Here is a 13,069-nt window from a genome sequence, read left to right on the forward strand (position 1 = left end):
GTCTGTTACCTCAGGGATCTAAATGGGAGGTACAGAGTGGGGTACACCTGGGGTGCCAGAGCATCCAGGACGTCTGCAACTGAGACATGGGGATGGGTAGGCCAGTGTGGAGCTTGACATCTGCCCCTCTGCTGGCTTCTTGCTGGTGCCCTGGAGTGCATGGTGGTAGCCTCCTGCCCACACAGTACCCACTGCCTCATGATGTGTTTCTGCAGTTCAGGGAGGCAGGCGGCCCGGCTTTTCTCTGTGCCTCACGTGGTGCAGCAGGAGACGACCCTGGCCTACCTAGAAAACCAGGTGGCAGCAGCACTCACCCTGCAGTCCAGCCATGAGTATCGCCATTGGCTCCTCCTCTACGCACGGTACCTTGTGAACGAAGGTGAGGTCCCTGGTGGTTCCTCCATTCTCCTGGGCCCAGCTCAATCCCTGTCCCAACATAACCCTCCTAAAAGCCTGTGAGTCAGGGAAGAGGTACAGTGGCCTAGGGCTCCCTACATTCCTTTCTCCCTGTCTACCATGGTCATCCAAGAGGCCCTAGCCTCCAGTTCCCTGTCAACATGATGCACCCTCAGCCTCCCCACCCCCATCTCCTAGCCTGAGCTGTGATCAGGCTCAGCAGGCATCCAGCCCATTACAGGCTCCCAGCCCTGAAGGGAGTGTTCCCTGAGGGCCAGCAAGATTGGCAGCAGGAGAGGGTGAGGGCAGAGGATATGTGGAAAGACATGCAAATGTGATGCTCAGACTTCTGTTCTTCCCTCACACCCTTGGAGCATCAGTGGTCAGTGACCCCAGGGAGGGTGTCTTGCAGCATCCAATGTGCTTGCACTCCTCTTCCTTTTCGTTGCGCCCCCACATGCCCTGGAAGGACTGGCCTGCTGTCCAGCACCTCCCCTTGTCCCTCCAGCCTAGCTTTCCCTGCCAGGGCTCTCAGCACCTGCATCTCCTTCCCAGCATATGCCCACCCACACTTGCACTGTTGTTCAGCAGAAAGCAAGGTGTGTTACAGGAAGTGACCATCCTGTTCTTAGGGTGACCTCCCAAAGTCTCTCATCCTCTCTGCTAGGCAAGCATGGAGTCCGCCTTACCATTCTCCCTTCCCCTTGAACATGGCCTCCAGAGATGTGGCCTGGGAACTGGCCCTCCCTAAGTTCTCCCTGTGTCACCATGCAGGTTACCAAGCAGCCTCCCGCACAGCCTCTCCCGGCCTGGCTTTGCTTTTGCCATCACCCTCTCCGTTTTGTTTATGATTTAGAGGGTAAAAATGAAGTCTAGAAAAGACAGGAAAAAAGGTCAAACCTCTACAAATTTTATTCCCAGAATTTGTATGTCATGTTTCCTCTGATGCAACTACATGTTCTATATACCTTGCAATCCTATATAATCCTATATAATAAAAGGGCAATATGCAAATTGACCGAACAGCAGAACGACTGGTTGCTATGACGTTCACTGACTACCAGGGGGCAGACGCTCAACGCAGGAGCTGCCCCCTGGTGATCAGTGCACTCCCACAAGAGGAGCGCCGCTCACTCGCCCACAAGCTGGCCGATGGCTGGCTAGCGAGCACAGCAGCGGTGGTGGTGGGAGCCTCTCCGCCTCTGCGACAGCGCTAGACAGCACTAAGGATGTCCGACTGATGGCTTGTCAGACACCCCCTGAGGGCTCCTGGACTGCTAAAAGGCACAGGCCGAGCTGAGGAACACACCCCCACCCCCGCCTCCGAGTGCATGAATGTTGTGCACCGGCCTCTAATAAATATATATATTATACACACACACGCACACACCTCCGAGGACAAGCATGACTGACCAACTCGAAGCCCCTCTCCCTTCCCCAGCAGACTCCAGTAATGAGTTTGATATTTACTCTCCAGTCTGTGTGGTCGCCCAGCATGTGTGGTCACTGGCATTTCTAAATATTCAGTCTTCGCAAGCCCTCCCCCCTTTTCTGGGATGCTCCTCACACCCCATTCTGCTAGGGAAATGCCTCCTCTGGCTCCTCCGGTTTCCTTCATCCTGGCTGTTGATCAGGACTCACCCTGATGCCCTGCATAAAGCCACTGCCTCCTCTGGGCCTGCACCCGTTTGTGAAATCACTTCTGCCGCTCGCTCCTCTTCATCTTTCACGTGTCTGTTCCGGTGTCCATACATAAGTCACCTCCTCCTTTATCCCTTGCTTCCTAACTGTAACAGGAGAACTCAGGTTTTAAAAGGAGACCCCTTTCCTTGAAATTCCTCAGATTCCAGCTTCATCCTCTTATTTCCACTCTCATCTTTGGGTGATTTCATCCATTTCCTGTGGCTTCAGCTGCCCCCAGCGCCTACAGACTCCAGACCTGCCTCTGGCATTTCTGGCACACCACTTGGCTGTGCCCATAACCCTTGACTTGATAGGCCCATGCCTGCTTCTCCTGTCTCTGCTTGGTCACCACCTCCTCAATCTAAACTCATCCCCTCGCCATCTCTTACCTGCTGACCCTGCTGATCTCCTCTCACACTGGCTGCCAAGATGTCTTCTCTCAAATCTGACTAGCCCTCTCCCCTCCTTCTACAATTTCCCATAACCTTGGGGGGTCCATCCCAAAACTGGCCACATCTCATTTTTTCTTGTTGGCCCAGCACAGAGGGGCCACTGCATGCATTGTCAAGGGAGTAGGTGAGTGAGTGAGAATCTGTCATTATGAGTCTCAGTGCCCCAAACTGAGAGGCATGCAAGAGGCATTTTGCCCATTATAGGCAACACAATAAGCCTTTGTTCAGTCTGTTTTGATATACCCAACAACTTAGCATATTCTTGATTTTTTTATTTCTTTTTGTAATGTGTTCCTATTTCTGTTTTGTTTTGTTTTGTTTTTGTTCTTTTCTTTTTTTCTGTAATTAGGGTTTGAATACCGACTCCGAGAAATATGCAAGGACTTACTGGGTCCGGTTCACTACTCCACTGGAAGCCAGTGGGAGTCAACGGTAGTGGTAGGTGCTTCTTTCATTCTTGCCACAAGAATTCTCTTGAAAAGTGAAGGTGGAAATTTAAAAAGTAAGCCAAAGTGCTTTGGAATTCTTCCTCAGTAGATGTCTACAGCACAATGCCTTGGGTCCCAGCATCAGTGAGCAGGTGAGATGCCTGCACTGCACAATCCAGCAAGAGCTGGGCCCTCAGCATGAGGCCTCAGGGGGGTTCACCCATGCACTTGTGCTGAGGAAAGCTGCAAAGCTGCCTGCGCAGGGCTGTGGGTTTGTTCAGGAATGAAGGTGAAAGATCCTTCCCTACCCTCATGGAGCTTGCAATCTGATAGGGAGGCAGATATAAGCCAGTGGGCAATTTAGTCAACAAGAAAGGTTTAGACATGGATTATGCTTAGAAGGAAATGAGCAGATCAGTAAGACAAGCATGCCTGGGGAAGGGTGACCAGGGAAGACCTCAGAAGAGGACTTTGAGGATGAGCCAGCTCTGCAGAGCCCTGGGGAGAGTTTCCTGGTGGAGGTGGTAGTACATGCAAAGAGGACTTGGTACATCGAGGCCACTGTGATTGGGACATAATAGGCAGAAGAGGGTAAGAGATTAGGCAAAAGAGGTGAGCAGGAAGCAGATCATAGAAGGCTTATGAAGATCCAGAGTTTTCGTCTAGGCAGCGGAAGTTATTGAAGGATTTTACACAGATGTGATGTAAGCTGACATAGAAGACCAGTCAGCAGAGGTGACATGAACTAACATAGAAAACTGGTCAGGCCAGACAGCGTGACTCAGTGGTTGAGCATTGACCTATGAACCAGGAAGTCATCACGGTTCAATTCCCAGTCAGGGCACATGCCCAGGTTGTAGGCTTCATCCCCAGTGTGGGGTGTGCAGGAGGCAGCCAGTCAATGGTTCTTTCTCATCATTGATGTTTCTCTCTCTCTCTCTCTCTCTCTCTCTCTCTCTCTTCCTCTCTGAACTCAATAAAAATATGTTTTTTATTTTATTTTTTTATTTTTTTTATATATTTTATTGATTTTTTACAGAGAGGAAGGGAGAGAGATAGAGAGCTAGAAACATCGATGAGAGAGAAACATCAATCAGCCGCCTCCTGCACACCCCCCACTGGGGACGTGCCCGCAACCCAGGTACATGCCCTTGACCAGAATCGAACCTGGGACCCTTCAGTCCACAGGCCGACGCTCTATCCACTGAGCCAAACCGGTTTCGGCAAAAATATGTTTTTTAAAAAAAGAAAAGAAAACTGATCAGGGCTTATTTTTTGTGGGGGGTTTTTTGTTTTGTTTTTTCAAAAGTTCTGGCAATAGATGCAGGTGACTTGGATCAATATGATGGCTATCAAGAGGGAAAAGAAAACAGATTCAGGGTGTGTTTTGGAGGCAGAACAAAAAAAGACTTGGTGTTTGGGTGGTTGGATATGTAGTAGTTGAGGAAAAGAGAAAAGTGAATGTGTGGTCTAAGGTTCTTTTGGCTAGTGTATTGATTGAATTGAAAAAGGAGCAGGTTGGTGAGGAATGGGAGAAGTTGTGGGTCCAAGAGTTAGCTTCAGTGCTTCATTCAGTCACTGACAAAGACTGATGGAGCACCTTCTCTGGCCAGGCGTAGTCTAGGCACAGGGCAGGCAGCAGTGACTAAGGCTGACAGGGGCCCCACCTTTATGATCTTCATTCTTGTGGAGAGAGGCAGATTCAAAACAAGTGAACAAGTACATTCAAAGTGTTGGGTGGGGGTGGGTGCCATGGAAAAAAATATATATAGGGCGGGGGTAAGGGAGTACTGGCAGGATGCAATTTTATATATTGGGTGACCAAGAAAGACCTAATTGACTGAGCAGAGACCGGAAAAGGTGAGAGATGAAGCCCCACAGATATTTGGGGAAAGAATATCCAGGCAGAGGGAACAGCAAGTATAAAGGCCCTGAGGTTGGGGTTGGGCGTCTTGCAGCATAAGAGGAACAGCTGAACAGAGTGGCAGTGAGAGAGTCAGTCTCACGAGGTTCTAAAGACCTTTGTGTATACTTGGTCTCCTCTTTTTATTCCCTTTTTTAAAAAATATTTTTTATTGATTTCAGAGAGGAGGGGAGAGGGAGAGAGAGATAAATACCAAAATTGAGAAAGAACCATTGATCAGCTGCCTCCTGCATGCCCCCCACTGGGGATCGAGCCCACAACCCAGGCATGTGCCCTTGACTGGATTTGAACCCGGGACCTTTCCACAGGCCAACACTCTACCCACTATGCCAAACCAGCTAGGGCTCCCTTTTTATTGTGTTACAATAGATCTTAATTTGGTTGGCTAAAAAAATCTTAGAGCTTTGAAGATATTATGCTGTGCCACAGACTTTTATCATCCACTGTTGTTGCTAAAAACTGCCAGGAATCTGATTTCCATTGTTTTGTAAATTATTTTGGGATCGACCCTTACTTGGTGTTTTGAAGTTTCACAAAGCTCTAAGTCTATGTCTTTCATTCATTCTGTGTATTTTCCTAGGTTCTCTTTGATTATATTCCATTTTCCCCATCATGAGAAATATAATATCCTCTTTTTGGAATCTGTTACATTATTTTTATAGTTTCAGTTCTCCCCATATTTTCAATTTAGTCTTTTATCTACTTGAGCATCGTTCTACTATGAGGAGCCCTTATAGATCTGTTTGTATTTCCTATAAATATTTCTGCTAGTCCTCATTTATATTGTCTTACCTCTTTATGTGCCTGGTTGGTTTTGACTGTCTGCTAGACTTGGTATTTGAATGATTATTTGTAGAAGTGTTTTGAAGCCTCAGTAATGTTACCTTCTTCAACAGAGCACTTTTATTTGCTCTTGGCCCTAGCCCTACAAGGCTCCCTCAACCAATTCAGGGATTGAAGTCTTCTGGGCTACCTGGGGACTCAAAGCTGGGTACTAATTAGTGCACGGACTGGTTTACTACCAGTCTACCCTTATTCTAGAGTGCATTTCTTTGGAGACTAGCACAAAGGAAGGGGGATTTATCAGGGACCCCACTTTTCATGAGTCCTGTGCCCCTGCTTTGGTCCCCCTAAGCCCTCAAGTCTAATAGTTGCTCTGCTCAGCCTCTTCCTCATCAATGAGTGTTCCCAAGCCCTAGCCAGTTTGGCTCAGTGGATAGAGCGTTGGCCTGTGGACTGAAGGGTCCCAGGTTCGATTCCCGGTTAGGGCACATGCCTGGGTTGTGTGCTCAATCCCCAATGTGAGGTGTACAGGAGGCAACCAATCAATGATTCTTACCATTGATGTTTCTCTCTCTCTCTCTCTCTCTCTCTCTCTCTCTCTCTCTCTCTCTCTCTCTCTCTCTCTCTCTCCCTTCTTCTCTGAAATCAATTAAAATAAAATAAAATAATAAGTGTTCCCAAGGCAAAGGTGTTTCTCTCTGGATTTCTACCTTCTCCACACTCCAGCTCAATCCGCTAGCACTTGAGCTCTCTGAGGTCTGTTTCTCTTTTTCCAGCTTTGTCCCCTTTCTCAGTGGGAAAGGTTTTTCTGAATTCCCTATAAGAACACCTCACCTCTAGGCAGGCTGATGGGCTATCTGCTGAGGTGGGAGACAGGTAGGCCAGTGCCCAACCAACCACTCCTGTGGGCTTCACTCTGGGAGCCTTAGGGCAAAGTGTCAGCAAGAGCTCTACGTAACAGTTCTCTGTCACAGCCTGAAGGTAAGCCTTCTAGGCCAGTGTGGTGCAGGCAAAAGGGAGCACAGACAGGCCACTGATTCATGGCCATGCACTCTCCCTGCCTCCTCCTCCCGGCTGGTGGTTTTTGCTATCTCTGAGTAGGATGCCTTATTAGGGATTTGCCCAGGAGAGTCTGTGGCTTCCTTCCTAGGAAGCACTGTCAGTGTGGTCCCACTTGCTTTTCCTGTGAACTGCTTAAAATAGCTGGTCTGCTCATAGTGCGTGGGCAAATCCACAACAAAATTTCTAGAAATTGCTTTGTGGGAATTCTTATATATTAGGGAAATTACTCTTTGTGATATGAGCTGCTAGTATGCCTCCAAAGATCCAGTCTTCTTTCCCTCAAGGATCATGACTCAGTGTGCATAGGAGGGAGGTGGGAACAGAGGGTTGGCACTAAGCAGCCATCCTTCAGGTGCCTGAGCTCTGTGCTCACCACTATCTCTTCAGCCAGGGCCTGCTGTTGGAAGCCCCTCTGCAAAGGTCTTTATTGTAGGACCTGTGTCATTGGCCAGAGAGAGGGTGATGAGCTGTTTCCAGGCTGCTGCCTGAAACAGTGAGGAGCATCACCTATTACTGAGCCCTGGGTAGGAGATGATACTTGATGGCTGTTGGTATTGAAACCAGCCTTCAGGCCAGGTAGACCCTCTTGTAGCTTGACCCTGGTGCTATAGACCATCTGAAATTTTTACTTGCTAATAGCAGTTTATTTGATATCCTTTCATTTTCTTTTTCTTTTTTTAATATATTTTATTGATTTTTTACAGAGAGGAAGGGAGAGGGATAGAGAGTTAGAAACATCGATGAGAGAGAAACATCGATCAGCTGCCTCCTGCACGCCCCCTACTGGGGATGTGCCCGCAACCAAGGTACATGCCCTTGACCAGAATCGAACCTGGGACCCTTGAGTCTGCAGGCCGACGCTCTATCCACTGAGCCAATCCGGTTAGGGCTCCTTTCATTTTTTTAAATAGAGTTTTTCAGGTTTTAATTTAAATTTTTTTTGTTGTTTTTTTAATTTCTTGGTGATTTTTTTTAATTGATTTCAGAGAGGAAGAGAGAGATAGAAACATCAATGATGAAAGAGAATTGTCATCAGCTGCCTCCTGAACACCCCACACTGGGGATGAAGCCCACAACCCAGACATGTGCCCTGACCAGGAATTGAACCTTGACTTCCTGGTTCATAGGTTGAAGCTCAGCCACAGAGCCACACCAGCCAAGCCCAAACATTTTTATTAGAGACCAGAGAATAAACATTTCAGGCTTTGCAAATCCATATGATCACTTACAACTACTCAACTCTGCATTGTAGCATAATATCTAAACAAATAGGTAGGTATGTCTGCATTTTGATAAAATTATTCACTAAATAGTTAGGATGGATTTGGCCCAAGCCAATTCACAATCTACATGAGATCTGTTATTTTGTTGAGGTTTGCTTTTAGAGCAATTTTTCATATTTCCATGTGTGCCAAAGAAGAATTTGTGTTCTCTAGTTCTGAGTGCCTTAATGCCCTAATGGTCATGTTTACAGAATGTTCGGTTTGAGTTACCTGAATTACCTTTCTGGACACATCCCTAATGAAGTGTGTATTAAATCTCCCTATAAGCATAGTTTTGTCCCTCTCTCCTGACTTTCTCTTTTTCCAAAGATGTTTTTGTTTCAAACTCTACTTTGATAATTGTAAAACACACACTTTTATTTACTAACATAATCTTTCTCCATCTTTAACTTTTAACATTTCTGTATCCATGTTTATGTGTTTTTTTGCCAACATCATGTGTCTGGCTTCTGTTTAATCTGACAAGCTGAGGATTTTTTAATCACAAATTGAAATAATTTATATTTTTTGTTTACTTTTTTTTTAAGACCAACATAAACTTTAGCAAGAGGTTGATCACATTACTTTTCATATCTCTTTTAGCATCATCTCTTTATTTCTTCTTATTTTTGAGTACTTTCTAGAACATTTTCAGGGTGGATCTTTACTGTGGTAAACATTCTGAGGTCTTACAAGCCTAAGATTATTTTTTATTACATCCTCTTATGTGAATAACTGCTTAGCTGGATGAAAAAGTAGATTATGAGTTTTCCCCCAGTATATTTAAAATACTATATTGTGCCTCTTGGTGTCTCTTCCTTTGTGGGTGATATGCTCTTGTTTTTTAGAACTTTTCAGAATTTTTTTGTGTTTGATATCTATAGATTCTGTGTATTTCATTCTAATGTATCTAAAATACCTTTTTTTTTTCTTTCATATCTTCATCAGCACTCAATGAAGCCTTTCAACCTAAGGCAGTTCCTTTTTCTTGAATTGTGTGAAATCTATCCATATTATTTCTTCAAATATTTCCTTCTCTCTTTTGTGTCTCTCTCCTGTGGGATTCTTGTAGATGTTGGGCCCATTTCCATACTTCATCTGCCCTTACTTTATCTTACAGTCTCTTCCCTTATAGTTTCCCCTCTGCATGCCCCCCTGCTCGAGCACTGGCTGCTCTTCCATCTGACCCACTTGACTCGGTCTTCAGCAGGGTCCATTCTCCTGCTAATTCCATCTCTTTTAGCCACTGTATTGCTCAAACTTAATCCCTACACTTTGTTCTTTTCTGAAATTCTTTGTGTGGTTACCATGCTGCTTTAACATTTGGACCTTCTCCTCTAATGGTCAATATTTTTGGTTAGTGGTTTTCCCTTTGCAGCAGCTGTGCTCCTCGGGGTTCTGTAGAGTGGAGACCCTGCCTGGCAGTGCATGTTGCAAAGGGTCCAGGCAGACCTTGGTACCAGTGCACCCAGGCATGGAGGAGGTGTGGGCAAGAGCCAAGGGCAGACCGTCCCCCAGGACTGTAAAACCAAAGCCAGTCATTGACTCCCAGGTGCCACCTCACCCCTGGGCTTGACCTCAGACCCCTGGAGAGCATATGCATGAGGGAGCAGCCCCCCTCAGGTGGCCATCTACTTGTCTCTCTACCCTGATATTCTACTTGCATCCACCTCTGGAAGGCCAAGCTACTGTGGTCACTGAACAGTGCAGTTGAAGGCTAGTGGTGACTGTGCCCGCAGACTTAAGGGGCACAGACCCACCCTGGTTTTCTCTGTAGTATCCTTGCACTGTGTCCTTCCCCTGCACCCTGCCACCCACCCCACACGCCCAGGTCAGCCTTTCAGCTCTCCCAGGGCTTCTTAGCATGCAGAGAAATTTTTCTCATCCATCTCTGGTTTCTCCAAGGGGTCCCTAGGGGTCAGATGGGCAGGCACAAGGGTCTCTGTTAGGCCAGGAAACCACCCACAGTCTAGGTCTCCTCACTTACACTTGCACTGAGCCGTCATTTCTGTGCCCACAGGGTCTACGGAAGAGGGAGCTGCTGAAGGAACTGCTGCCAGTCATCGGGCAGAACCTCCGCTTCCAGCGTCTCTTCACCGAATGTCAGGAACAGCTCGACATCCTAAGGGATAAGTAGCCTGCCCACATCTGCCCCAACTGCAGCCAGGGCAGGGCCACCTCTCACCTTGTCAGGCTATAGTAGGACAAGGAGACACTGGCAGGAGGTGGTCTGTTGCTGCTCCCGTGGAAGGAGGCAGCTCTGCTGGCAACTCGTCCCTCTCTCCAGGACCCCCATGCCGAGCAGGGGCTGGGGCTCCGCCCTGCTGCCCTGGGATCAGCGAGGCACACCCAGACCGACCGTCTTCAGCACGGTCCAGAGGTGGACACTAGCCCCTGCCACTGCAGGTGCCGTGCTGCTTCAGCTATGACGAATGAGCCATTTGTGAAGAGAGAGCCCTGAGATGTATTAGTGTATTATGCAGTCAGTAGACTGACCGAGACCTATGTAAAAGGAAAGACTATTCCAACACAAAGACTATTTTTGTACTAGAATTTGCTAACTTGTAATACGGAATTTTCCTTTTGGCCAATAATCAGGATTTCCCTATAAGTCACTTGAACATTGGTTACTTGTAGGAAAAAATTTAAACTCTAATTATGACAGCTACATTGAAAAATAATTGTACTGAAATTAACTTGTCTATCTTCATTTGGTTTTAATTTTTAAATGTTTGTAAAAAGAGACTGTTTTGGGGGGATAGGGCAGAGGGTGGGTGATTTCTTTTGTAAGTGTAAAATAAATGAACACGCATTGGATACCAAATCATCCTGATTTCCCCTGCCTTTCCTTCAACTTCCACCTTCTCCCACAACTGTGGGTCCCTCCTGAAACGGAGCATGACAGAACATCATAGTCAGAAGGGATCTCTGATGTCATCTGATACCACCACTCCCACCCCAGCCCCTCCTTCTGGAAATTCATTTCTCAAAGGGGAGGTCACTCCCCTGGTCATACAGCATCTTAGACAGAGCTGGGGCTCTCAGGCAGTCCACCTCGCATGATTCTTCTTCCAAACCAGCCATCGAGGTCCTTGGTTCTGGCTGGGCTGTGCCCCAGGTCCCTGATCATGCTGGGCACCAAGGACTGTGGCAGACTTGCTGATTTCATGGAAGGATATCAGTAAGTAAAGACTCATGTTTTCTGAAGTATTATATCTGGAAGCTGAGAGTTTCTTAGGAAGTGGTCTAAGAAGCTGACCCACAGGAGAGGAGAGAGCTAGAATGACAGAATCTTCAAATTTGGTGAGGGCTGAGCACCTTCACCCCTGGGTCATGGACCTCATTATCACCTCCCTGCCAGCCGTGTGTGATCCTGAATCTGAGGAAGGAGGCCTGGACTCGGGATCAGAAAGCCCAGGCGACTCTGGCCACTGGCATCTCTCTGACTGCTTCCCTGCCTGGAGGCCATCTACCTGCCTGTCTCATCTGTCTGGTGGCTGGATGAGACCCAGGCACATATGCATGCCTGACATGGCCAGCACACAGGCGGATATGGGCATAGACACCTCTAAAGCCAGGCTGCAAGTGTGAACTTTTCTTCAAGGAGTAAGGAAGCAAAGATGCTCTGTGGCCAGGCACCTCCCTTAACAACTCTGCAGTGAGACGTTGAGAACTTCGGGCCTACAAGCTACACATGGCTGAAGAACTGACAGGCCTGTCTGGGGTCTGAATCAGCAAAAATCTGGGCCTTACTTTTCAGCTGTCAAATGGAGCTGAGGTTAAGAAAACATGGTTGTGAGAACTAACTGGGATCATGTAGGCAACATCCTGGCACTTGGCAATGCTCTGTTGAAAACTTGGGGCAGTCAGTGTTTTTACACTACTATTTGGACAGGAAGACAAGAAACAAAGTTGGAGACTTCTGCTTTCAGTCGAGATGAGTAAGGGGCCCAATTGTCCCTCCTGTCTGAAACAACCAAAGGAACAAAATACATAGAACAAATTACTGGTCTTGAGACACTGGTTATCAGAAAACAAAGGACAGTGATCCCTGGGAGATGGAAAACAAACAAGATGAGCCCTACGACTGCAAAAACCGACTCTATTGTTAGGTGGTGGGCCTACACGGATGCTGAAAGGGCAGTCTGCAGAGGTACTACAGGGAAACCCATTTTAATTTGAACGTGAACAGTCTATTCTCTAACATTTTTGGCTACTAGACTGTAAAGCTATTGTGCAGATAATCGCATCGTCGCTGTGTTGTTCGTGGTAGAAAATAGCCAGTGAGCAACCTGAAGCATTCAAGAACGATAGCGCTCACTCTGTGGGAGTGCCAACGCAGAATGCCAAAGGCGTCCCCTTCCCTGGCAAACATCTTTTATGCAGCCGAGCCATCTGCATTCAGAAGGCATGTTCAAGTGGTCCCTCTGAAATCAACTGGCCGCTGGGCAAAGGTGTGGCTTCTAGTTATGGACCTGCCACCATTATGTATTCTTGTGCAATCACAAGCAAGCCAGGCGACCCTCAGTTGGTCATCTGCTGCTAGATGCGATCTTTGCAGACTCTTCACACTGATATTCTGACACAGTATTCTCTAGAAATCCTATCAGCCATGAAGGATGCTTCCTAAAGGAGCAGGTGCTGAGCCTGGGGCAGGAACACATCAGTCACACACACACACACTTGGAAGCCGCCTTTTAGTTTTAGGCATATCTTTGACTGAATTTTAGAAATTGTCCCTGAACCCGCCGGCCGGTGTTGCTCAGTGATTGAGCATCGACCTGGGAACCAGGAGGTCACAGTTCAGAGCACATGCCGGGTTGCGGGCTTGATCCCCAGTGTGCAGCATGCAGAAGGCAGCCCAACGATGACTCTCTTCATTGATGTTTTTATTTCTCTCCCTGCCTTTCTGAAAAGTGTCCCTGAACCCAACTGCCCAGAAGTTGAGGGGATTTCTGCAGAGATGCAAGGCCCTAGGCAAGGGCGGCCGGTGACTCAGTTTACCTCTCCTGAAAACCCCATCACTCCCCGAACTTGCTGAGGGCAGCCCACACCTGGTCTGGCGCCCAGGCTCACCCG

The 13,069-nt window shown here is 47.4% G+C and overlaps 1 protein-coding gene across 9 annotated transcripts in view; it reads left to right on the forward strand.

The window, feature by feature from the left end:
• LOC118678284 (protein HIRA) overlaps positions 1 to 10,627 on the forward strand; it is a 64,279-nt gene extending 53,652 nt beyond the window's left edge. For 8 of the 9 annotated variants that reach the window (XM_036353763.1, XM_036353768.1, XM_036353765.1 and 5 more), the window contains 3 exons: positions 216 to 379; positions 2,881 to 2,969; positions 10,011 to 10,627. In XM_036353763.1, the coding sequence (XP_036209656.1) occupies positions 216 to 379; positions 2,881 to 2,969; positions 10,011 to 10,127 (370 nt within the window). In that variant the 3' untranslated portion in view covers positions 10,128 to 10,627. The remainder of the gene's footprint in view (positions 1 to 215; positions 380 to 2,880; positions 2,970 to 10,010) is intronic. The other variant, XM_036353767.1, reaches the window with a different exon arrangement.
• The last annotated feature ends 2,442 nt before the right edge of the window (positions 10,628 to 13,069 follow it).

Source organism: Myotis myotis, unplaced genomic scaffold, assembly GCF_014108235.1.
Source record: "Myotis myotis isolate mMyoMyo1 unplaced genomic scaffold, mMyoMyo1.p scaffold_m19_p_20, whole genome shotgun sequence".
Classification (NCBI taxonomy): domain Eukaryota; kingdom Metazoa; phylum Chordata; class Mammalia; order Chiroptera; family Vespertilionidae; genus Myotis; species Myotis myotis.